Genomic DNA, 26379 nt, shown 5'->3' with positions numbered 1-26379 from the left:
TTATTTTTCAAAACACCTGAGGGCCAGACAAGGAATAATGGATGGAAACTGATCAAGGAGAGATTCAACCTGGAAATAAGGAGGAACTTTCTGACAGTCAATCAATTGCCTTGATAGTACAGTGGTCTAAGCACCCTGTTATTAACACAGCTGCCTGCAATTACTGCTGGTTCGAATCTCTCCAAGGCTCAAGGTTGACTCAGCCTTCCATCCTTTCTAAGGTAGGTGAAATGAGGACCCAGTTTGTGGGAGCAATAAGCCGACTTTGTATAAATATATAAAAGTATGAAGGCTATTGCTTAATACACTGTAAGCCGCCCTGAGTCTCCGGAGAAGGGCAGCATATAAATCAAATTAAAAAAAAAAAAAATTGCCTTCGGAAGATGTGGGAACTTCATCACTTGAGACTTTCAAGAAAAGATTGGGCTGCCATTTGTCAGAAATGGTTAGGCGGTTGGTTGGACTAGATCAAGGGTCCCCAACTTTTTGGACTTCAGGGACACCAAGTTCATAATTTTAAATTTTGCGGACCACTAATACGAATCAGCGCGCTGCTTGCTGAAGCACCTGGACTCCCAGTGACGGGATGGGGTCCTTCAGGCACTCTCCCTCCTCTCTCTCTCTCTCTCTCTCTCTCTCTCCCACTGTTTCTCTCTCATTCTCTTTTTCTCTCCCCCCCTCTCTCATTCTCTCTTTCTTTTTCCCCATCTCTTTCTCTCTCCCACTCTTTCATTCTTTCTCATTCCCCCTCTCTCATTCTCTTTCTCTCTCATTCCCCCTCTCTTTCTCTCTCCCACTCTCTCTCATTCTCTCTCTCCCCTCATTCTTTCTCTTTCTCCCCCATTCTCTCTCTCATTCTTTCTCTCTCATTGTCTCTCTCCCCCTTTCTCATTCTCTTTTTCTCTCTCCCACTTTCTTTCTCTCTACCCCCTTTCTCCCCCACTATCTCTCTCATTCTCTCTACCCCCTCTTTCTCTCTCTCCCACTCTCATTCTTTCTCTCTCCCCCTTTTCTCTCTCTCCCCCACTATCTCTCTCATTCTCTCTCCCCCTCTTTCTCTCTCCCCCTCTTTCTCTCATTCCCCCTTTCTCTCTCCCACTTTCCCTCTCATTCTCTCTTTATCTCTCCCCTTCTTTCTCTCATTCCCCCTCTTTCTCTCTCCCCCACTCTCTCATTCTCTCTCTCATTCTCTTTCTCTCTCCCCCTTTCTCATTCTTTCTCTTTCTCTTCCACTCTTTCTCATTCTTTCTCCCCTTTCTCCCCCACTCTCTCTCCCACTCTTTCTCTCTCCCCCCACTATCTGTCTCATTGCCTCTCCCCCTTTCTCTCTCACTTTCTCTCTCATTCCCCCTCTCTTCCTCTCTTCCACTCTTCTCTTTTTCTCTCTCATTCCCTCTCATTCTCTTTCTCTCTCCCCCACTCTCTCTCATTCTTTCTCTCATTCTCTCTCCCACTTTCTCTTCCCCCTTTCTCTCTCCCCCACTATCTCTCTCATTCTTTTTCTCATTCCCCTCTTCCTCTCTCTTCCTCTCATTCTCTTTCTCTCATTCCCCCTCTCTTTCTCTCTCTCATTCTTTCTCCCTCCCTCCTCTCTCATTCTCTCTTCCACTCTTTTTCTTTTTCTCTCCCCCTCTCATTTTCTTTCCCCCCTTTCTCTCTCCCCCACTCTCTCTCATTCTCTTTCCCCCTCTCTTTCTCATTCTTTCTCCCCCTCTTTCTCTTTCCCCCTCTCTCATTCTCTTTCTCTCTCTCTCCCTCATTCTCTTTCTCTCCCACTTTCTCATTCTCTTTCTCTCCCCCTTTCTCTCTCTCCCCCACTATCTCTCTCATTCTCTCTCTCCCACTCTTTCTCTTTCTCCCCCTCTCTCTCCCTTCTCTCTCTCCCCCCTCTTTCTCTCACTCTCTCCCCCAAATCTCTCTCTCATTCTCATTCAAGGGCTGGAAGAAGTGTGGGAGCGAAGCACTATTTGAAATTGTGCGGTATGAACATTCGCCTTGGTATATTTGTGCCAGCCGATGGCACAAGGCAGCCCTTGTTTCCTGCCGCTTGGGACTCAGAGCGGTAAATGGTGACTGGTCCAGGGAGCAGCCAGATTTTGCTCTCCATTGCGGACGCCAGATCGGCCCCCTGCAAGTTCTCGAGTAGCGGTCCCTGAATCGGCGCTGGAAACTTTGGTCGGGCTCCTCAAGAGATGAGAGCTTGCAGGGGGCCGAACTGGTGTCTGCAATGGAGAGCAAAATCCAGCTTCTCTGCTGTAAGTGTCTGCTGTACACTCTGCTGTAAGTGTAAGCATCAGGATTCCACCTTGGTATATTTGCGACGCAAGGCAGCCCTTGTTTCCAGCCGCTTGGGAGTCAGCGCAGTAAACAGTGTCTGGTCCAGGGAGCAGCCGGATTTTGCTTTCCATTGCGGATGCCAGATAGGCCCCCTGCAAGCTCTCATCTCTTGAGGAGCACTCCCTGAAGTGGTGCGGGAAACTTTAGTCAGGCTCCTCGAGAGACAAGAGCTTGCAGGGAGCTGATCTGGCATCTGCAATGGAGAGCAAAATCCGGCTGCTCCCCGGACCAGTCACCATTTACCACTCCGAGTTCCAGGCGGCAGGAGATGAGGGCTGCCTTGCGCCACTGGTTGGCGCAAATATACCGAGGCGGAATGCTGTTGTCGTGCAAATGAAAGTAGTGCTTCGCTCCCGCAGCTTCCAGCCATCACAAACGCCATTTCTTCCCACTTGTGCCGCCCCCTCCCCCACCATCACAACAGCACCATTCATTCTGGACGGCGATGGCTGCACTCCTTTTTCCATATTGCACCACCTGCAAAAATGCAAAAATACGAAAATTTCTCCGCGGACCACCAAAATTTTCTCACGGACCACCAGTGGTCCATGGACCACCGGTTGGTGACCACTGGACTAGATGACCTATAAGGTCCCTTCCAACTCTGTTAATAAACCTCACCATCATCCAAGGATTCAGAAATGACAGGAAGCTTATAGAACATGCAACAATCTTTGATTTGTACTAGAATCTTATTTACCATCCATGTAGTTACACAGGAGAAAAGGTATAAGCACTGAAAGTTGGAAATTGCTGGTGGTGGATCAGTGACCTTATTTATCACAAGATTTTAATTCTATAGGTTTGTATAACATTTCCTCCAACCATGTCTGTATTCTAGACCAATAATTTTTTGCTTCTATATATGACCACCACATATGATAATATGATTCCGGCAAATGTGAACATTTCCAACATTTGGCTGATTTATCTTTAACCATCTTTGCTAATCTTTCTGGTGGCATATGCCATCTGTAAAATATTTTATATAAATTTTCTTTAAATGCAGTCGCCATTGTCAATTTATTATTCCTTTCCCATAGTTGTTGCCATTTTTCTAATTCTACTGCATAAGCAAAGTTTTTCGCCCTTGTTATCATTGTCTCTAACTTCTTCATCTTCTAATCTAATTTGCAACAAATAATTGTACAGTCTTTTAATCATTTTTTCATCCTTTCCAGTCATTATCTGGTCCAACTCTGATTCCCCCAAATTAAAACCATATTGCTTCAAATCTTTATCATATCTTGATTGTATCTGCAACCATGTATACCAATCAATCTCAATCCCTTGTTTTTCTAAATCTTGCTTCTGTTTTAGTTCTCCCTTCTCTGTCAAGATGTCTTTATATCTTATAATCGTATCCATGTTAACCATATTTGGATGTGTCAACGCTTCTATTGTTGAAAGCCACATTGGTATTTCCATACAATGTTTTTCTTTTACTCTCTCCCATACTGCTAATAAACCATTCCTTATGCAATGTCTCTGAAAGCATCCATGTATTCGATTTTTTCCATACCATAAGAAAGCATGCCAACCTAGTTGTAAATCATATCTGTTAGATATCAAGTAACAGTTTAAATAAGCCAATCAGGAATTAGTCCTGAGAGCGGGAAATTTGGAGGCACGTCAGTGGCTGTAGCCGCGGACAGCTCCTATCTATATAAAGGGCTGCCCGGGCTGGAATAGCCATTGCTGTTTCTGGAGTTAAATAAAAGAGTTACAGTTACATTGTGTCGAGTCTTCCTTCAATCGCCCACAATTTAACATTGGCGACGAAGATGGGATCAGAAGGAACAAGACTGCACATCAATCTCCAAGCAATCATCAGCCACCCATCCGATCCACCGTATAACACCGGTCAGATCATCGGCTATCGTGATGTCTGCAATCACACCGCCCGCTCCGTTCAACCCAACCAGAGAAGATTGGGAAGCCTACATGGAGCGATTCTATAAGTTCATGGAGGCGAACGATCTGCTGAGTTTATCAGAACAGAGGAAGAGAGCCCTTTTTCTCACCCATTGTGGCCCGGCAGTGTTTAAAATGGCACTTGCCACCCCAGCCGATCTGAAGACCATGACCTGGACAACGCTGCAGGAAATACTCAAGGCACACTACGCACCGCAAGCATCATCCCTGGTAAGAAGACATGAGTTTTACCGGAGGGACCAAAGAGAGGGAGAGATGATCAGTGCATTCGTGGCGACCTTGCGAGAAATAGCTGCCACGTGTGATTTCCTGAACCTAGAAGAGGCCATGAGGGACCGTCTAGTACTGGGACTGAGGAACCTCACGCTACAGAGTAGGTTGCTGGCCCGGCCTCAAATTACATTCAAGGAGGCCTTGGAAGAAGCATCCGCAACCGAAGCATCCCAGAAATCGGCGGCGGCTATGAAGAAAATGAAAAGTGGGCCACCCGTAAAGGAGGAGGCGGCCGTGCACTATGAAAGAGCGGAATCGGGTTCGGAGGAAGAGGACAAGGAGGATGAAGTCCATCACCTTCGAGCCGATCGTAAAGAGAGACAACAGGGGAAGAGAGAGGCCTGGTGCTCGGGATGCGAAGGGAACCACCCGAGAGCCGAATGCAGATTCCGGGATGCTATCTGCCAAAGATGCGAAAAGAAAGGGCACATAGCGAGGGTCTGCAGGGCATCTCAGCCAGCCTCCAGGAGGACCAGACCCCCCCGATCGCCAACGAACAACAGAAAGTTCCAGACAAGTGGGAAGAGACAACCGTTTGGGCAAGGACAAAGAAACGATGACCACCGGGCGGATCAAGGCGAAACCCATCAAACCATCGTGATCGGCCATGCCAGCGCGGGAAGACCAAATAAGATGGCGGCGACAGTCTTGATCGAGGGGAGACCCTGCAAAATGGAGGTGGACTCAGGATCCAGCCTATTGATGGTATCCTGGACAACAATCAAGAAGCTCCTGCCACACATCACAGCCCGTGACCTCAAACGACAGCGCCTCACGCTCATCGACTACCAAGGGAACCGGATCCCTGTGGTAGGCATTGGCAAGTTCAACGTCGCCTATAAGACATTCAAAGCCACACTACCCCTCACGATTATGGACAGAGACAGGCCCAGCCTGCTGGGCATGGAGTGGTTTGAGCCACTGGGGCTAGCCATCACCGGCGTCGACCACATCGGAAACGACACCTGGGAGGAGGACCTGATGAGGGAGTTCGCAGAGGTGTTTAACAACGAGCTAGGCAAGTACAAAGGGTCCTCAATCTCATTCAATTTAGATCACCAGGTAGCCCCAATCCGAATCAAACCCCGGAGAGTCCCTTTTGCGCTACGGCCAAAAATAGACGAACAAATAGATAAACTGGTCGCGCAGGGAGTCTTAGAGCCGATAGACCACGCGAGATGGGAAACCCCCATCATGACACCGATTAAACCTGACGGGTCAGTACGCTTGTGCGGAGACTATAAAAGTACATTAAATAAGGCGCTCCAACAAAGTGCATACCCCATACCAGTAGTCCAACACCTCTTGCATTCCCTGGGGAGGGGAAGAATCTTCGCAAAATTGGACTTAGCACAAGCATACCAACAACTGCCTGTAGATGAAGCCACCGCGGAAGCACAAACCATCATTACACACAGGGGTGCATTCAAATGTAAGAGACTGCAATTCGGGGTGAGCGTAGTGCCCGGGCTATTCCAAAGCCTGATGGAGCGGCTCCTACAGGGAATCGAAGGAGTCGTCTCATATTTCTACGATGTGTTAATATCAGCAAGGGACACGGCTCAATTGAAGCAGCGACTGAGGGAGGTGTTGACAAGGTTCCAGAAAGTGGGGCTCAAAGTTAAAAGGGACAAATGCCAACTAGCAGAGACTCAGGTCGAGTTCCTGGGATACTTGATAGATGAGTCGGGAATTAGACCCATCCCCGGAAAGCTGAGAGCAATCAAGGAAGCACCCACCCCAAAAAATAAAACCGAACTGCAGGCGTTTTGGGGGTTGCTTAACTTTTATAATATCTTCCTGCCGCAGAAAGCTACCACTGCTGAACCACTTCACCGGCTGCTGGACAGGAAGGCAGAATGGAGATGGGGGGAGCGAGAGAGGAAAGCGTTCGAAGACATAACGAACCTCTTAACTTCGGACAGAATTTTGGTGCAATACAGCGGAACATTACCAATAAGACTAACTTGCGATGCATCCCCTTTCGGCATCGGAGCTGTATTGAGCCACAAGATGCCAAACGGAACAGAGGCCCCCATCGCATTTTTCTCCCGGACTTTGTCAAAACCCGAACGGAACTATAGCCAATTGGACAAAGAGGCGCTAGCCGCAGTAGCCGGAATAAAAAGGTTCCATGAGTATCTCTACGGTCGGAGCTTCGAACTAATAACCGACCACAAGCCACTGTTAGGCATCATAGCAGGGGACAAACCAACACCCCCCATTTTTCGCCCAGAATGCTAAGATGGGTGGAATTCCTGGCGGCCTACGATTACACACTGCTCCACCACCCGGGGAAATCAATCGACCATGCAGAACGCCCTCAGTAGGTGCCCACTTCCAGAAACGGGGGAGGATCCAGCGCCAGCGATGACCACGCTGCTAATCGAGACAATGGAGGAAGCCCGAATATCTGCAGCCGACATCGCAAGGGCCACCTCGAAGGACAAAATACTGGCGCGAATTTTAAATTGGATCTGGAAGGGGTGGCCGGAAGAAAAAGACATAAGCCCAGAGTTCCTGCCATACAAACGGAGGCAAAATAAACTGTCAGGACTAAGGGGGGGGGGGTGTTGTGGGGGGATAGAGTCGTTGTTCCAAACACATTAAGACAACAGACACTCAGATTACTCCACGACGGGCACCCAGGGATCGTGAGGATGAAAGCTCTGGCCAGAAGCTACGTGTGGTGGCCCGGGATGGACAAAGAAATCGAGACGTGGGTGTCCTCCTGCGTGAATTGCCAAGAGTCTAGGGCGGCACCGAACTCAGCCCCCGTCCACGACTGGGAAAACCCGGGAACACCATGGGCCAGATTGCACATCGACTTCGCAGGGCCTTGCAAAGGGAATACGTTCCTAGTCATCTTGGACGCGTATTCGAAGTGGCTCGAAGTAGTACTCATGACAACGACCACAGCAGACGCAGTGATTAAAGTATTGAGATGTCTATTCGCCATACATGGAATTCCCGACCTCATAGTTTCTGACAATGGACCACCATTCACATCAAACGCCTTCGAGATGTTCCTCGCTGACTAAGGAATAAGGCATGCGTTATCCGCCCCGCAAAAACCATCGACGAACGGTCTTGCGGAACGGATGGTGAGATCTACAAAGGAGACGCTCATGAGACTAGGCCCAGGGGACATTCAGGCCAAATTAGATAAACTATTGGCCATCCAGCACATTACACCAAGCGCCACGACCCACCGAAGTCCAGCAGAATTATTAATGAGCTGTAAGCTGAGATCCCCTCTGGACAGACTGCACCCGCAGTACAGCACAGAGAAGCCAACTGACTCCATGAGCAGAATCCGGGACTTCCAGCCAGGGGACAGAGTATACACAAAAAACCTGAGCGGAAACCCACTCTGGGTACCAGCAACAATAACCCAGGTGACGGGGCCCCTGTCCTACCGGGTCCAAACAACAGACGGCCAGCATTGGAAAAGGCACATCAACCAGCTCAGAGGAAGATTAACGAGAGTTGAGAGTGAACCCCAGCACAACAACCAGGGGGAAGGAAAAGACAAGCAAGCAGTGGCAGAGCGGGCCAATACACAAACGCCAGGTCTGGACATGCCAAACACCAGCCCAGAAGAAGATAACAGTGAGCACGTACCTGAGACCACGGAGGAGGTGACAGGCGCCGAAAAGAGCTGGAGGGGACAGCCAAGTAAAGCGGGAGAAGGAGGCGAATCCACGCCGGAAACCGAGTTCGAGAGAGTTCCGGAGCCCACACAGAGAGAGCAGCGGACCTCAACCTCTCAACCCGAAGGCACCGGGACAACTGAACTGCGCAGGTCCAGTCGAACCTCCAAACGACCCGCCTACTTACGCGACTACGTAGCCTAGGAGACCCCGGACTGGCGGACACTGAACTAGGGGGGAGGAGTGTTAGATATCAAGTAACAGTTTAAATAAGCCAATCAGGAATTAGTCCTGAGAGCGGGAAATTTGGAGGCACGTCAGTGGCTGTAGCCGTGGACAGCTCCTACCTATATAAAGGGCTGCCCGGGCTGGAATAGCCATTGCTGTTTCTGGAGTTAAATAAAAGAGTTACAGTTACATTGTGTCGAGTCTTCCTTCAATCGCCCACGATTTAACAATATCCTTCCAAAGTCAATAGCCTTGTATTTCTCAATAAAATCCATTCTTTAATCCAAGTTAGCATCACCGCTTGGTGATACAATTCCCAATTTGGTAGACCAAATCCTCCTCTAATTCTAGAATCTTGTAGCAATTTAAGATATATTCTTGCTTTTTTTCCCTTGCCATATATATTTCCACATCATTTTATTCAAACTCTCAAAATATTTCTTCTCCAGCTTTATCGGAATTGCTTGAAAGAGAAACAACAGTCTTGGCAATGCATTCATTTTAATTAATGCTATTCTTCCCATTAAGGATAATTGTAAATTTCTGTTTCAATCTGATTTCTCAGTTTATAATAATTATCTTCCTTCACGGTGATACATTTTGAAGTTAGTTGGATGCCCAAATATTTCACTTTCTTCACTATTTGGATATCTAGTTTCTCCGTTAATTGGTTCTTTTGTTTTTCCCTCATATTTTTAACTATCATTTTTGTGATCATTATTTTCAATCCAGCTACTTCTCCATATTCCTCTATTTGCTCAATTAACTTTGGGCTTGTTTCTATTGGTTCTTTCATAAAGAATACTAGATCATCCGCAAATGGTTGTAGCTTATATTCTTCTTTTTTAATTCTCATCCCTTTTATTTCTTTGTCTTGTCTTATTCTTCTTTTAAAATTTCTAGGGTCAAAATGAATAATGGCGGACACCCTTGTCTAGTTCTTTTTCTTATATCTATTTTCTCTGTCGTTTCACCATTTATTATTACTTTTGCCGATTGGTCTTTATATATAGTCTTAATCATGTTAATAAATCTATCACCAAAGTCCATCTTTTGTAGTTGTATAGTCATGAATTGCCAATTCACATTATCAAATGCTTTCTGCGTATCTAAAAATAACAGTGACATTTGTTTCTTTGGATGTGCCTCATAATATTCCAATGTATCTAATATAATTCTTATATTGTCTCTAATTTGTCTTTTAGGCAGAAAACCATTTTGATCTAGATGTATAAATTCATTTAACAACCTCTTCAATCTTTCCGCCATAATTGATGCAGATATCTTAGTCTGCATTTAATAGTGAACTTGGTCTATAATTCTTTATTGGTTGTAAATCTGTTTTTTCTTTTAGTATAAGAGTTATATACGCCTCCATCCATGAGTTCAGAACCTTGGCTTCTTTAGTAAATCATTAAATACTTGTAGCAGTGTATTACTTAGTACATCCTGCAACTTTTTATATAATTCTACTGGTAACCCATCTGGTCCTGGGGTTTTTCCATTCTTCTGCTTTTTAATTTCCTCCATCAATTCCATCATTGATATTCTTTCTTCTAATGCTTTTTTGGGGATCTTTGCTTTTTCCAAATATTGTTCTATTTTTCCTTCTGGTGTCTGTTCTTGTTGATATAGTTTCTTATAATATTCCTCATTTATTTTTTTCTTTTCCTCATTTTGATAGTGTATCTTTCCCTCTTGATCTAATAATTGGCTTATCAATTTCCCTTCTTTTTCCTTCTTCATTTTATATGCTAGCCATCTTCCTGGTTTATTTGCATTTTCAAAAAAGTTTTGCTTTGATGATTTTATTTTTCTTGCCAGGTCTTCATTTTTTATTAAATTCAATTTATGTTTTTTCAAATCCATTAGATTTTTGATCTTTTTGTCTTGTGAATCTTTTTGCAATTCTTTCTTCAACTTCTTATATTCCTCCTCCAATTTTTTTTGAGCTTGTTTATTCTGTTTATTCCTTTTTTCTGCATATGTCATTGCCAAACCCCTTATATGTGCTTTGCTAGTATCCCATACATTTTGCAATGATGTATCTTCTTTTCTATTTTCTTTAAACAAAGAAGTCCATTCTTTCCCCATATATTGTATAAAGTCTTTCTCATTTAATAAACTTTGATTTAATGTCCACCTCATTCTTTTTCTTTGACCTTTCCATATCATCATTATTGGATTGTGATCTGCCCATATATTTGCTTCTATATCAATCTTATCTATCTTAGATATTAAATCTGTTGACATCCACATCATATCTATTCTTGACCATGACATATGCCTATTTGAATAAAATGTATATTATTTTTCCTTTAAATTTCTTTTTCTCCAAGCATCCTGTATGCTTAGTTCATCTATCATTGTGTGGAATGTTTTCGGAAGTGTCTTTCTTGATTTTTTATTCACTTTTGTAGATTTATAGTCTAGCTCATTATCAACAATCGCATTAAAATCTCCAATTATGCAAATTTCTTCATATTCATATTCTAGTATTTTCCTATGTAATTTTGCATAAAACTCTTCTTGATTTTCATTTGGAGTGTATATACCCACAAGTAATATTTTTTATAGTTCATTACAATTTCTACCATTAATACTCTTCCTCATCCTCAAATATTTGTTTGGATTGGATTGTCCGTTTAATGTAAAATACTACTCCTTTTACTTTGACAAGCCAATGTTGTATACAATGTCCCTAGTTTTGTTCACTCCAAAAGCTTTTTGTTGTTTTCTGATATGAACTTCTTGTAGACATATAATTTCTAATTTTAACTTCTCTAATTTATTAAATATTTGTCTTCTTTTTATTGCCGAATTCAGTCCATTTATATTCAAAGATATTATTTTAACTTCTTCCATTTCTTATTTATTTATTTGCTTTGTTGATCTAGTCATTCTTATCTCCCTTTGTTCTTTAACTTCTTTCGCCCTTGCTCCTTCATTCAACGCTCTCTTTTTGTTCTCTTGTCTCTTTTGGCTGTTCTTTCTTCTCGTCCTGTCATCCATCCCCACTTTCATCTCTCAATCTTTCCTCCTCTTGGACTTCTATATGTTATTTATAAAATAACTCCGCTTTCTCTATTGAGTCTAATCTGTATCTTTGTTCTTGCCAGTTCATCAGTATTCCTTCTGGAATTAACCATCTAAAATTTATTCCCCTCTTTATCAAACATTTTGTGAGAAATTGATATTCTTTTCTCAGATCTCTTAACTCTTCTTGGAATTTGTTTCAGTGCCACTACCTCTCTTTCTTTGTGCTTTATTGTTGTATTTCTCATCAGTTGCAGTATCTCTGTTCTCTGTGTTTTCTTTGTAAATCTAACATGAATTTCTCTAGGCAGTTTGTTTCTCATCGCATATCTTGTGTGCACTCTATATTTCATTGATCCTACTTAATATCCCTTCCTTACTTTCTTCCATTGCTTCTGCTAATATCTCTGCAATTTTCTCTGCCAAATTTTCTCTTCTTCAATAATTTGAAATCTTAGATAATAGTCAGCTTTATCCATTTCCAGAATTATAATGGATTTTCCTGATTTTTATCAGTAATTGTAAGTCTACAGTCCATCTCTTCAACTTTTTTCTCTGTTGCTTCTGTTTTTTCTTCCATTTTCTGCAATCGTTCATTTTTCCCTATCATCTCTTTAACTTCTTTCAGTTCTCCTTCCATTTTTTCCATTCTCCCATCTACCTTATCTAATCTTGTCTTAAGATCTTCATATATAGTCTGTAGCATATTTTTAAATTCTGTGTTAACTTTCTCTTGCTGTGGTGTGGGTTCTGTTTTTTGTCCTGTAGTACCAGATGCTGCAGATATTGATGGTGATGATAGATGTGTTATTTTCTTCATCTTGTTTTTTCAAATCTTACTGCCCAATTTATAATCCAAATATTCGATTTCTTCAAATTCAAACTGCCCAATCAAACTCTTCAGGTTCTTGCTACCCTAATCCATATATGTTTAATCCATACTCCAAATAAGACAGAAAAGAAGGAAAAAAAGAGATAAAAAACTGTATCCGGAAAAACAACACCAAAAAAAATAAAAAATAAAAAGCAATCAAAATGCCCCAAAAAGGCAAGAAGAAAAGAAGAAGAAGAAGAAAAAGAGAGGATAAAAAAATCCCAACTCAGAACAAAAATGAAGATTCAAAGCTCAAGTACTTGCTAAAATATCCAGCCTGCAATAAAAAGGTGGCAAAAATATTTATAATCTCCCCAAAAGAGTTAAAAAGTAGAAAAAACAAAAACCATGCCAATGATAAAAAATTTAAATCTCTTAATTTTAAGATGCTTCTACAAACAAAAAAGAGAGAAAAGAAACAAAAGGGAAAACAAAAGAAGAAATTCCGAAGTATCACTTTTCCAAAACCTTCCAAAATTTATAAATCCATCAAGTGAAGGGAAAAAAGAAAAACAGCTTTCATTCTTTTTTCTTCTTCTTTGTCTTTCCCCTTCTGTTACAAAGTCACAAGACTACTTCTCATTAAAATCTTCTTGCCAGTTTCCAAAACACTGTCCAAGGTCATTCCATTCTAATCTCCTTTATTCTCTTTAATTTCTTCTATCACCACTAGATGGCACTGCAGACACACTTAAAATAGTTTTAAAAGATCAATTTACTTTTCATCTTTCAACATTAAACTCCCAGTTGCAAAAACTTCAAATTTTCAAAATACAGTTCATTAGCCAGAGAAGCCTCTTTTCCCAATCTGCTTCCAAGTTGTTATATTTGTTAAATTACTTTCTCCACTTTTACTAATTTGTCCTTATTAATGGCTTCCACTTCTTCACTGCTATTCCGGAAGTGGGGAGGTAGCTTTATTCCACTCCCTCCACTCTCCTCTTTGCCAATTCTCTTTAATTTAGATACTTTTAAAAGTTCAGGAGGAAAAAAAAATTAAAGAAACCTTGTTTCCAAGACTTCACTCTCTCACCCAGATGATCACCTCACTTTTCTTCCTCTTCTTGTTTGTAGCCTCCCCGGCTTTTGACAGCTCCGATGGCTGCCTTCCCTCACCACTGGGTCAAAGACTAATGCTGGCACTTCAGGGAACTTGCCTTTCCCTATCTGTGCCAGCCTCTGCCTCCGTTCTTTGATGTCCCTACAGGACACCTATGATCCCTGGGGATCCCCAAAATCAGCTGGGATATTGGTGTTCTCCTGGGGCTCTGGAATCCACACCATACTGCTGTGATGCTGGCCACGCCCCGAATCTAATGTTTCTATTGAAAGTCTTGGAGTATATGTGCCAATGTGACCAGGCCCACTGCAGGTGTTCAAGGTCATGGTAGGTTCCTCAGGAAACACCCAAGTCCCTGAGATGACATCCAGTGTCTTTGGAGGACTTCCAAGGGTAGTGGATGGCTATTTCTGTACTTCTTTATCTTCTATAGTGTGTGCCAGCTTGTCTGGTTGGAGTGTGCCAGTGCTTCTGGGTGGAAAAGTGGTCAATGTAGCAAACATAGAAATATGAGTGTCAAACTTAATCAGGGTTCTCCCTTGTTAAGGGAGGTCCATCTTTATTCAGCTGAATAAAAGCTTATTGAGGTAAATACTTGGACTCTGACTTTCTTTATACCTAACCACATCTGAAACCAGCAAAACATTTTTGGTGAGTCAGCCCAGAGAAGTGATTTGTTTTGGGAAGCCCAGGTAGGGAGACGCACCAAGCGCACTCTGGGATTTCCTGGAGGTTCTTCCCTTCTTGATTCTCCCCAAGTCTTAAATTTTGGAGGACCAGGGCTTTTATTGTTTGCCTCTATTTTAATTCCTTTTCTACTCTGGAGGGCTGATGACAAGATAAGGAATATCATTTTTCTATTTCTCTCTTAATGTGTGTTAATCTATTTGATGTAAGAGTGTCTCCCCTAAATTATATCCCACTGTTTACCAGGGCTAGGTGGAATGGTTGCTTCAGCGACACCTAACCCATGTCTGGGGGTGCTTAGATAGCAAGGGGAGGCAATCCTGTACTCCTGCTCAACAGGTTGCAAATGCTAGTATGACGTGAGTGCCTTTTATATACTTTCACCATGGGAGAACTATGCCCAAAGGGGCATGGACAAAGATCAGCAAGCTGATTATGCACTTTTTTTGGACTTTACAAGGAACTAAAAGGATGTTAAAGGATAGTGGCTATGTCACCCTCTGGGGCTTAAGCCTTCCACTCCCTCAGCCCCACCCCATCTTATAAGGGAGTATATCCCCTTACCAAACATGGTGCTATTGGAAGGGGGGATGCCCAGAAGGTCTTAATTTATACTGCCTTTTCCACTTCAGATCTCTATGCATGGAAGGACTGGCTTGGTTCCTACACAGCAGCCCCACATAAATAGGCTGATCTGGTCTTCTCCATTATTCATACAACCCCAATTGGGCAGACCTGCAGGCCATGTTACATGTTTTCCTTATGTCTGAAGAAAGATGTTTAGTAGTAACTGCCACAAGGAAACTTGCTGAGGAAAGAAAGGCCCCTTTTTCTGGAAACCGTACTAAGTGGTCTATCAATAGGTATGACAGCCGAGATTATGAATACTTAAAGGCATTTCAAGATCTCAGTGTCACTGCCTTGCAAACTGCCGCTCCAAAACAGAAGAACTTGGGGAAGATATCTATCAGCTGGCACAGAAGCCCAAATGACTTCCTTGAGTGCCGTTATCAGGCCTTTCGGAAGTACAGTGACTTGAATCCGGAAGCCTCGGAGAATCACTGTTCGGTGAATATGTTCTTTATTGGCCAAAGTGCTCTGGACATGATGCGCAATCTGCAAAAGGTGGATGGCACCTCCTCTGATACAACAGAAAAGCTTCTAGAAGTAGCCTACAGAGTATGTGGCTGGACCCGAGAGGCATCACTGGCCACCAAAGGATCCACAGAGATCCACCTACAAATGTATTGAGTATGGAGAACAAAAACATTAATGATTACAGCACCTTTAGTTGTCATTTCAGCTGATATTATTCAAACTATTCATTCTCATTGACAATATAGCAAATTTTATTTTAAAGTCTTATGTTTTTGTTTCTCTTCTCTACAAATAAAGAATTAGAAAAGACTTCTGAGATGGGGTAATGGTATGTGGGAATGATTGGGAGAGAGTCGCAGACTGGACAACCACTAAAAGCAGTGGTGAAATCTTATTTTTTTTTACTACCGGTTCTGTGGTCATGGCTTGGTGGTCGTGGCTTGGTGGACTTAGCAAGGGAAGGATATTGCAAAATCTCCATTCCCACCCCACTCTGGGGCCAGCCAGTTTCCGCTACCGGTTCTCCGAATTGCTTAAAATTTCTGTTACCGCTTCTCCAGTACTTGTCAGAACCTTCTGGATTTCACTCCTGATTAAAAGATATCTTAGTCCCCACAAGGAGATTGGGAGGGTGAGGGGGCATTGCAAGAATTAGAGGAAACTCTCCCTAATTTTCCAGAGAGGAAAAGGAGAGGAGAAATACTTTCAGAGTTTCAGAATTTTGTATTGTGGCCTCATCGTGGAGCTAGCACTAGTATTCATTCTTGTGCATCTTCTCTGGACTACCTCGAAGGGCTGTCCTCCAGTCAGGACTCCTAGACCAGGAATGCAGGTTCCCAAGCCTGTATCCAAGATGACTTCTGTACCCAACAATAGCCCTTCTCAAAGACGCCAGCTCCATTAAACTGAAACCCTCAGACCTCTAGGCCCACTTTTGCTCTAGCAACCCGGCAAACGAACCACCGGGAGAAACAGAAAGTCCCGTGTCCAGGAAAGGAGTATGGGAAAGGAAGCTGTCTGCTCCAGCCATACTGCGAACTTCAGGGGCGAGGCAGAGGGGAAGGCTCCCCCTCGTTCGCAGCCCCAGATCCAACTTGCCTCCTCCTCCCCGATTTCAAGCCCACTTTTGGCCCCTCTATCCGTTCGTCCTGCGCTGGACCTAGAGACGAAGAAGAGCCCCATCTTTCAGCTGAGGTTCCCCGACTTTCCTCCACGGCGCAAGACCTAGGGAGCGCCTGATTAAGGGGGGGAGGACGCCGAGATCATCGGTCTTGGCCTTCCCTTTGCCCGCATCACCCCCCCCCCCCCGGGGAGAAGAGCAGCGGCCCAGAGATCCCTGTAGGCCGTAAGAGGAAAGTCCGCTTTCGTTTTCTTTCTTCTAGGTTCCCTCTAGGAATCACGTATCTATCGTTCGGAATCCTTGGTGAGGCACGTGAGGCCAGGAGCGCGCATGAAATTGGCGGGAACGGTTGTCCGTTGCTCTCCTCAGGCGCAGAAGGCTCGACACCCATTTTTCCCCTCCTGGAAAGCGGAGAAGGGAGTGCGGAGAGGGCCCGGGAGAACATTTCCGACTGCCTTGGGCTTCTTTTGGCTGCTCACGAGCAGGAGACGCGATGGAGGCCGAGGGGCCCCGGGAGCTTTGCAGCCGCCTACGCCGGCTGTGCCGTCAGTGGCTGCGGCCGGAAAGGAGCAGCAAAGAGGAGATGCTGGACCTGGTGGTGCTGGAGCAGCTGCTGGCCCTGCTGCCCCCGGAGATGGCGAGCTGGGTGAGGGAGTGCGGAGCTGAGAGCTGTTCCCAGGCGGTGGCCCTGGCCGAAGACTTGGCAGATTGAAGGCTGTCAATCTTGAGCCGGTAAGGATCAAGTGCAGAATTACCTTGCTGACTGCCAGTGTTTGGAGAACTAATTTCTTCTTGGAATCTTTTTGTTTCTTGAAATGCTTGTTTCCTCTTGGAGATAATTCTGAGAGAAAGGAGAATTCAACCCTCTTTCAACCACCCACGCTCCTGAGGGATAGAAGAGGGTCCTGTATTTGAGGAAGTGGCCTCAATTTCTTTTCCAACATCTCTTTTTCTTTCCTCTAGTGCAGGAATTAATTGGGGCACTTTTTCCAGTTCAGCTGATGATATTCAAATGATTAATTCTCAATCACTCCCATAGTTCTGACTTTATTACCTAAAATGTTAGGTTGTGACCTTTAGGGTTTTTTCCAGTCCTTTCACAGAATATTGTTTTCTAAATTAAATGAAACAGTAGTGTCTCCCTTAACAGTTCTTCATTATGGGAATACTTGTGATTTTCATAGCAGTTCTGTTGGTTATTTATTTATTATTATTTATTTTATTACATGCATTTATATGCCGCCATTCTCCCGAAGGACTCAGAGCGGCAAACGCAGTTAAGAAACAAGTACAATAAAATCCCATTTTAAACCAAATAACTAATTAATAGTAAATAATAAAACCCGGAATCAGAGTCAGCCTATTTGTTTGAACAGCCAAGTCTTCAGGACCCGACGGAAGGAGCGGAGATCAGGAGCCGTCCGGAGCTCGGTAGGTAATTCATTCCAGAGGGTGGGAGCACCCACAGAGAACGCCCTACTCCTGGGCATAGCAAGACGACATTAGCTCGCCGTCAGAACCCGGATTAATAAAACCTGGTTATTGCAACAGGGCTCTTTAAGTCCAATATCTCTCTAAAATGACCAGCATTTACCCAGAAATAGCAGCCACATAGGGAACAGAGTCCCCAAGTTCTCTTACTTTATTTATTTTTATTTATTTATTTATTTATTTTAAATTTCTATACCGCCCTTCTCCCTGAGGACTCAGGGTGGTGTACAGCCAAAATTAAAAAAACATGCAGTACAAATATTAAAAACAATTAAAAGATATATAAATTTGGCCCAATTAAAACTCGTTACCAATTAAAAGATTTAAAAATTTCTTCTTTAGTGTTTTTTAATTTTTTAATTTTCAACCAAATTTGTAGCAACCATTTCTTAAAATATGTCTTTTGAAATAATCATGTGTTTTATATTTTCCATCCCAAAGGAATGCGTGCCATCCCACTTGTAAATCATGCCCTTCTATTGCTAATATTCTTTTGTCCCTTAATTCTATCCATTCTTTTAGCCAACTTATACCCGCAGCTTGATAATACAGTTCCCATTCTGGGAGTGCTACTCCCACTCTCCTTTGTGTCCTGTAAGAGTTTAAGTTTAAGAGTTTAAGAGCCTTGATAGTACAGTGGTATACGCACCCTGTTATTAACACAGCTGCCTGCAATTTCTGCTGGTTCGAATCTATCCAAGGCTCAAGGTTGACTCAGCCTTCCATCCTTTCTAAGGTAGGTGAAATGAGGACCCAGTTTGTGGGGGCAATAAGCTGACTTTGTATAAAATATACAAAAGTATGAAGGCTATTGCTTAATGCATTGTAAGCCGCCCTGAGTCTCCGGAGAAGGGCGGTATATAAATCAAATAAAAAAAAAAAAGTTTAATTCTTGGTCGCTTTCCCTGCCATAGAAATTTGGCTATTATTTTGTTTAGTGTTTCAAAGAACTTTTTTTCCAGTTTTATTGGTATGACCTGAAATAGGAATAACAGTTTTGACAAAATATTCATTTTTATGGTGGCGATCCTTCCCAGTAATGATATCTGTAAATTTCTCCAATTGTCCAAATCTTTCTTAATCTGTATTACTATTTTATCATAATTATCCTCTTTGATTGAGGAGCCTCTTGCCGTTAGCCAGATCCCTAAATACTTTATTTTCTTGGTTACTTGAATTTGCATATTGATTTCCAAAACTTTTTCCTGTTTCTATGTAAGATTTTTAGTTATTAATTTTGATTTATTTAAAAAAAAACCTTTTAGAGGGGTGCAGCGAAAGGCTCAGAGACAACGGCAGGGTGGGGCTTTTGGGGGGTCAAAATAGGAAACTCCCGCCTGCCACTGAAGCTGTTATTTTCTGTTTTGTTTTCAGTTCTTCCTTGATCTTCCTTGCTTCTATGTGGTATTTCTTCATTAGGCATTCTGTAGTCTCCTTATTCTTCAGCGTCTTGTTTTTCATCTGTTCTCACTTGCATCTGATGTCAGCTTTCTGATCATGTCCAAAAATGGAGAACCTAGAGAGAAACAGGCTGTGGTGACAAGCTCACCCTGCTCAGCTTCGCTGACTCACTGAAGGTGTCTGCGCAGGATATCCGATCCACTTTTGGTGCGTTGGGCAGCCTCAGTGAGTCTGAAGTAGCCCGAGACTGCGCCCCCAAAGGCTTCCCTTCTCCACACCTGAAGCTTTTGCAAACAGATGAAATCGCTTCAAGGGAGCGATTATGCATCACTTCGGGTCTTCTGTCCCTTTACCAAAGATTTTGGGAGCAGAGAAGCCTGAAGAGGGCTGAGACTTCCAAAGGCTTCTCTTCTCCTTTGCCATGAGTGGAGCTACACGCATGGACACACACACACATGCCAAGCCGCAAAGGTTGGGGACTGCTGTTTTAGGACTTCTATGAATGAAGTAAAAAAAAAAAAAAAAGGCAGACTCAACACTCCAAAGAAGATGCCCCTATAGAGAAGTGGCCACCCAGCGATTAAGGCAACAGAGTGGCCACCAAACTGGCCTGAAGAACCCCAGAGACTTTTTACTCCCTTACTTAGTAGGGTGGCCTAGAGGTAGAGCTCTAGCCTCACAATCAGGAGACTGAGTTCAATCATAGGTAGAGGCAGATCTTTCTCTCTCTGGGCTCAATAAGAATATGTCTGCTGAACAAAACTCCGCATTAGTTCCAGGAAGGGCATCCAGTCAGTTAAAACTCTAGCTCCATTCAGGTGCCCAGACTCCACCCTGGAAGGGATTATGGGGTCCTTAAAAGAAGATGATGACTTAGTAATAAATGGATACATTGACTTGACATCTGTTTTAGGACTCCTCTTACCATTGTTGTTGAGGTAAATATAGCAAATAAAGAATAATGTAGATAAAATAGGAATCATACAGAGTCAGATACATGAACTCTGAGAGACCCTCTCTATTCACATTATTATAAGAGGAAAGTGCTTGTTGGAAATTACATTAACAAACAGTTAAACCCCTTTAAGTGGTAATATATCTTCTGAGACCTAGATGTCACGGAAAGGACTGCCATATGGAAAAACATCTGGGTGACCTCACTGTGAATGATATAAAGACCTATATGTTACAAAGAGTTACTTAATCCAATAAATTTACCCAAGGACAGTAGTAACTCTCCCATTAGCAACTGAGAGCAGTTAAGGAAAAGTTGTAAACTAGAAAGCAATGATTAACCATATATGGGAAAACGGATGGTAAAGTATAATGTAATTAACAAATTTATGTGACCATATAGGGAAAGTGTATGAGATCATTGAATCCTTTGTCTTAGAAATGTATAAAAACCGTGGAATCAGAACATCCATTGTTCAGTTTTGAGAGAATCAAAAATGCACTGAACCTTTGCAAATAAATTGTCTCTGACCAGGAATATTGTTTCGTCCCTTCATTCCATAACATTGTCATTTCCAGAACCCTGCATCAAGTCTCTCCCCCCCCCCCCCCCCACTTCTTCCATCTGTCCCAGGAACACATCCGCATTTCCAAGAAGATTCGGGCACAGAGCAAGAGAAATGTATTCATAATCAGGTTTATATTGATATCTGTTATCTAATACATGCTTGACGAAATCAATTAAAATAAATTTAAAAAAAATCCAAGGTGCCCAGAAGCAAACATCAACCCTCCCTCCTTACCCACTACACCTTCTGTTCCCCCCCCCTTCCCCCCCACTCAAAAGGCTAGCCCGGGCCTGGGATCTGAGCAGCTTTCCAACATCATTGGGCGGGGAAGGAGCATGCGCAGAAGTCCGTTATCACTGAACGGAGAAGATTGTGGGGGGGTGGAGTTTCCCAGGGAAAAGCTCTCTAGCCAGCGGGAGGAACGGAGGTGCGCCTGTAGCGGCTCTGCCGCTCTAGGAAGGGGCTCTCGTTGATGGAGACTCCAAGCTAGGAGCGATTTGCAGCTGCCCTTCCCAGGCGCAGAAGGTCCGAAGCAGCCCAGCCCCATTTCTCCCCTCCTGGAAAGCGGGCGGAGGGGCTGCTGGGCCACCTCGGACCGCCTGGGGCTTGTCTCGGCTCCCCTCGAGCAGGAGACGCCTTCAGGCCCGGGGTCTCCAGGGATGGAGGGCGCCCTCAGCCCAGAGATCCACCGCCGCCGCTTCCGTGCTCTCGATGGCTGCCGCCAGGAGGCCGAGGGGCCCCGGGAGCTTTGCAGCCGCCTGCACCGGCTGTGCCGTCAGTGGCTGCGGCCGGAAAGGAGCAGCAAAGGGGAGATGCTGGACCTGGTGGTGCTGGAGCAGCTGCTGGCCCTGCTGCCCGCGGAGATGGCGAGCTGGGTGAGGGAGTGCGGGGCCGAGAGCTGTTCCCAGGCGGTGGCCCTGGCCGAAGGCTTCCTGCTCAGCCAAGCCCAGAGGGAAGGGCCGCCAAAGGGGCAGCAGGTGAGGAGGGGAGAATCGGGGAATCTTTCAACGCCTCCAATGAACCGATGGTAGCAATGGCAGATTGAAGGCTGTCAGTCTTGAGCCGGTCAGGATCAGGTGCAGAATTAGCCTGCTGACTGCCAGTATTTGGGGAACTAATTTCTTCTGGGAATCTCTTTGTTTTTATCTAACCTGTAGGGGCTTTTTTCAGTCATTTCACAGAATATTGTTTTCTAAAGTTAATGAAACAGTAGTGTCTCCCTGAATACTTGTGATTTTCATAGCAGTTCTGTTAGTTATTGCAACAGGGCTCCTTACATCCAATATCTATCCACAATGACCAGCATTTACCCAGAAATACCAGCCCCATAGAGAGGAGAGTTCTCTGACTTGGGTTGGAAAAATACAGGTACAGAGGCAAAAAGTAAGGCAAGCAAACTGAACATGAATCATAAAACCAGACTCTTCTGTCAGTTGCAGGAGCCGTTTATGGCTGAGATCTCCACAGAGGTCCAGGAAAGTGGATATCCATCCAGCCCTTCTCAGGAGTTGCTTTTCAGGAGGATCCAACTGGGACCTCCTTGCCAGGTAAGTGCAGGTTTCTTCTGAGAGCAGTGGAGTACAAACTTCATCTGTTCATGATCTGCTTTTACCATCAAATGCTGAATCTGTGACCATTTGAACTCAGTGTCCCCCTAGAATGTCCTGCTGAACCACACTCAGCGTTCAAGATTGTTCTTGAGTTGCAAACAAGAGAAAATTTGTAGGCTTCATTGTATTAGACAATCTGAAAATTAGAAATTGTTAGAAAATTTGTTTGCTGGAAAGACTTTAATACTTAACATTTTTCAGAAGAGTGCTGAAAACTAGTTAGAAATGAAGCCCATGAATTTAAAGAATAGGAATGAGATTAAAAACCACATGAATCCCTTGAGGATAAAGCCCTAAGTGAATGTTAAATAGCTGCAATAGTAAGACTGTTAGCTAAGTTACTTGGGGATTTCTAGGCTCATTGCTAACATTTTAAAATAGGTTAAGAAAAATTTCTAGTGGGTGTGTCATATTTACTTAGGAGTTTGCTAGCCTAGGGGACTCTGCTCCCCGAAACCTCTTTGCTGGGTTATTCTGGCCCAGTGGGAAGCTCTGCAATGATGGCTGTGTTGCCATTCAGCCTGGATGCACCTAAGCCATGATTTGTGGAACTACAGATTCCCAGCCCCAAAGACTATGTAGAGATGCAGTCGTAAATCTGTTTCCGGTACGAAAATGTCATTGAGTTCCTTTGAACTTCTGTTCCCATTTTGTGCGGTAAGAGAGAAAACTTGCAAGTCTTTCCTGGTAATGTCTGCCAAGGAACATTTTCTTTCTCTTTCAGGGATCTGGTCCATTTGAGGAGGTGACTGTGGACTTCACGCTGGAGGAGTGGGAGCTGCTAGATTCTGGTCAGAAGACATTGTGCAGAGAAGTCATGTGGGAAAATTTGAACAATATGGCTGCTCTGGGTAAGGCCATGCTTTGCTCTGGATTCCATTCATTGGGGGAGGTTTTTTCCAGTGGAGGATGACTAGCTATTTACACTCAGATGCTTAAGGTGATTGTCCCTCCTTAAGGCCTTGGCAAAATACTCACCTTAGACTCTGAAAATGTCCTAGATGCTCCATGGCAGTGGCTGAACAGATTGACCAATTAGCACCAAAGCCTTCATATATGTCTTGGCCTAAAAATTCTTTATATACCATCAGGATGTCCTAGATAACAATTTGCAGCCTTTACATCGTAGCTAGACACATAGCTGGTGCCAAACCTAGAACATATGATTTTGAGGGGGAGACACCCCCTCTTCACCATTCTAATTGTAACAGAAATATTTTTTTCTTTTTTCCAAGTAGATGATGGGCTGGAATATGAGAATAGCAAGCAAGGAAGGTTAAAGACAGAGAAGTGTGAAGCTGAAGAAGTGATATTTAGCCACGAGGACACAAGAAGACGAGAGAGGAAGCACTCAGAGAATGGAGGGGAGAAGTCCACTTCTGTTCCTGTTGGAATCCCTAGCTTCCTGTCCCAGCAAGACCTGGAAGGAAAGAAAAAGGAAAAATATGGGGAAAAAGAAAAAAGTCAATTTGATTTACATGAATGTGTCATAAACCAGACTGAAGGGAAAATGTATGAAAAATCTATCAGTCATTCTTTCTCCATGAAACTATGCATGGAGTGTGGAAAGAGATTCATTAGCAAGAGTAAACTTTTTCTCCACCAAAGGATCCACACTGGGGAGAGACCACATAAATGCCTGGAATGTGGAATGACCTTTACACAGAAGGGACATCTTAGTCTTCATGAACAGATACACACTGGAGAGAGACCATATAAATGCATAGAATGTGGAACGACCTATAGACGAAAAGGACATCTTAATCGTCACGAAAGAATCCACACTGGAGAGAAACCATATAAATGTCTCAAATGTGGAAAGACCTTTACCCGGAAAGGAAATCTTAATTATCACGAAAGAATCCACACTGGGGAGAGACCACATAAATGCATGGAATGTGGAAAGAGTTTCATTACCAATGCTTGTCTTATCTGCCACCAAATGAAGCACATAGGGGAGAGACCACATAAATGCATGAAATGTGGAAAGACCTTTACAAGGAAAGGACAACTTAATTGTCACGAAAGAATCCACACAGGGGAGAGACCATATAAATGCATGGAATGCGGAAAGACTTATACACGAAAAGGACATCTTAATCTTCATGAAAGGATACATACTGGAGAGAAACCATATAAATGCATGGAATGTGGAAAGACCTTTACACGAAAAGGAAATCTTAATCGTCATGAAAGGATACACACTGGGGAGCCACTGGGCTCTGGCAGTTTTTTTCTTCTAAAGTGCTGAGCACCAAGTGTGAAAAGAGCTTTAATGACTACAGCACCTTTGATTGTTACAGTGGCATTCACACAAGAGAAAATTGGACATCACTGAGTGTACTTACTTCTCATCAAAGGATCGACACAGGAAAAATAAATGAAATCCATGGATTGAGGTTTATTCTCAACAGTCAACTTAATCATCATCCTAGGATCCAGACATGGCAGGAAGTTTGTTAATTCATGGAATGTGGAAAGATCTTTGGTTTGTATTGGAATCTTATTTACCTTCCATGTAGCTACACAAGAGAAAAAGTAGAAGCACTGGAATTTGAAAATTGCTGATGGGGGATCAGTGACTTTAGTTATCATAGGATGATGCTGTACTTCTTGAGGAAAATGCTTCCATTTCCTCTCTGAGATAATTCATGAAATTCAAACCTATGTTCATCTCCCACCTCTCTGAGGATATAAGAAACTCCCAAAATTAAGGGTTTCTCTACCCACCTTTTCTTTTTCCTAGTGCAGAATTTTGAGGCCCTTTTGCCATTTTAACTGAAATTCTTCAGATGTTATTAAAGTCTTATATGGCTTATATGGCTCTGTCATACAACATATACTGTATTTTTCGGAGTATAAGACACACTTTTCCCCCCCCAAAAAGAGAGTGAAAATCTGGGTGCATCTTATACTCCGAATGTTGCATCAGCCATACTTGGGGGAGGGGGGAGGGAGTTGGGGAGGCGGCGGCAATGGGAGCAACAGGCAGCTGATTGGCGGTATTCTAGGAGGCTGATCCAACTGCCAATCAGAGAGGTGGGATTCAGACTGTTTGGATGAACTGTTAATTAAATTTTGGAGAATTGGCTGATTCCACCAGTCGAGTTGTTAGCCAAGGACGCCCTGCCATAGTGCCAGACCTGCTGCCTTGTCAGAGTTTGTTGCAGAAAATCAAATCCAGAAAGCACACACAGGTAACTGATGCAGCAGGATTCATTAACTTCTCTTTATATACAATATAACACATGAAGATAAATATACAATACCAATGGCTGATTCTTCCAACGTGGTAGAGAGGAGAGATCAGGTTCAGTTCAGTTCAGAGAGGCAGATAAGACCAGACTTGTTTAGTTCTCAGCACAAAATTTAATACAGACAAAGGGAACCTCCTCCATACAGGGCAGTTAACCTAAGCCTAAGCCACGCCCAGGCTCCAAGCTGTTTCAGCTCCCAAACAGCCCTCATTGGCTGACTTAGTTGCTATGCTTATACATTGGCTGACCTTGTTACCTTGTCCTATTCCAGCCAGTCCCCAATGGCTGACCTGTTGCCATGTCTATCCCAGTTCATGAATATTCTGACAAGACCTGCTGCCAGACCTGCCGCCTGACCTGCTGCCAGATCGCTGCTGCCCCATCACTGCTAGACCTGCCGCCCAACCGCCGCCGCCCCATCGCCGCCAGACGTGCCATCCCATCGCTGCTGTCTGATCACCATTAGCTGAGGACGACAACGCCCCATCGCCATTAGCCAAGAACACCCTGCCACACTGCTGGACCTGCTGTTTCGCTGCCAGACCTGCCTGATCACCGTTAGCCACAGACGCTGGCGCCCTATCGCTGTTAGCCAAGGACACCCTGCCACACTGCGGGAGCTGCCGCTTCACCGCCGGACCTGCTGTCCCATTGTCACCGGCGGTGTAGAGGTAGGTCAAAGGTCACAGTGCCAGGCTGAGAGCAGCACACTGCCTAAGCTCATGCACTGTGGATCTTGCCTGCTTGTATGATCTCATTTTGGCTTTGATCTGCATTTTCTCACCTTGCCTTCAGA

At 43.9% G+C, this 26379-nt stretch overlaps 1 protein-coding gene across 1 annotated transcript in view; it reads left to right on the top strand.

Annotated features, from left to right (window-relative positions):
• Positions 1-26379, top strand: part of LOC117656481 (uncharacterized) — a 45331-nt gene that overhangs the window by 5267 nt on the left and 13685 nt on the right. Inside the window, exons 3-5 of the mRNA XM_087885232.1 lie at positions 23051-23177; positions 23562-24574; positions 26126-26254. Coding sequence (XP_087741358.1) covers positions 23051-23177; positions 23562-24574; positions 26126-26254 — 1269 coding nt within the window. The remainder of the gene's footprint in view (positions 1-23050; positions 23178-23561; positions 24575-26125; positions 26255-26379) is intronic.

This window comes from Pantherophis guttatus, chromosome 2 (assembly GCF_059756535.1).
Source record: "Pantherophis guttatus breed Tessera chromosome 2, ASM5975653v1, whole genome shotgun sequence".
Lineage (NCBI taxonomy): Eukaryota > Metazoa > Chordata > Lepidosauria > Squamata > Colubridae > Pantherophis > Pantherophis guttatus.
The sequence above is the reverse complement of the archived record's forward strand: the minus strand, read 5'-3'. Positions and strand labels throughout refer to the sequence as shown.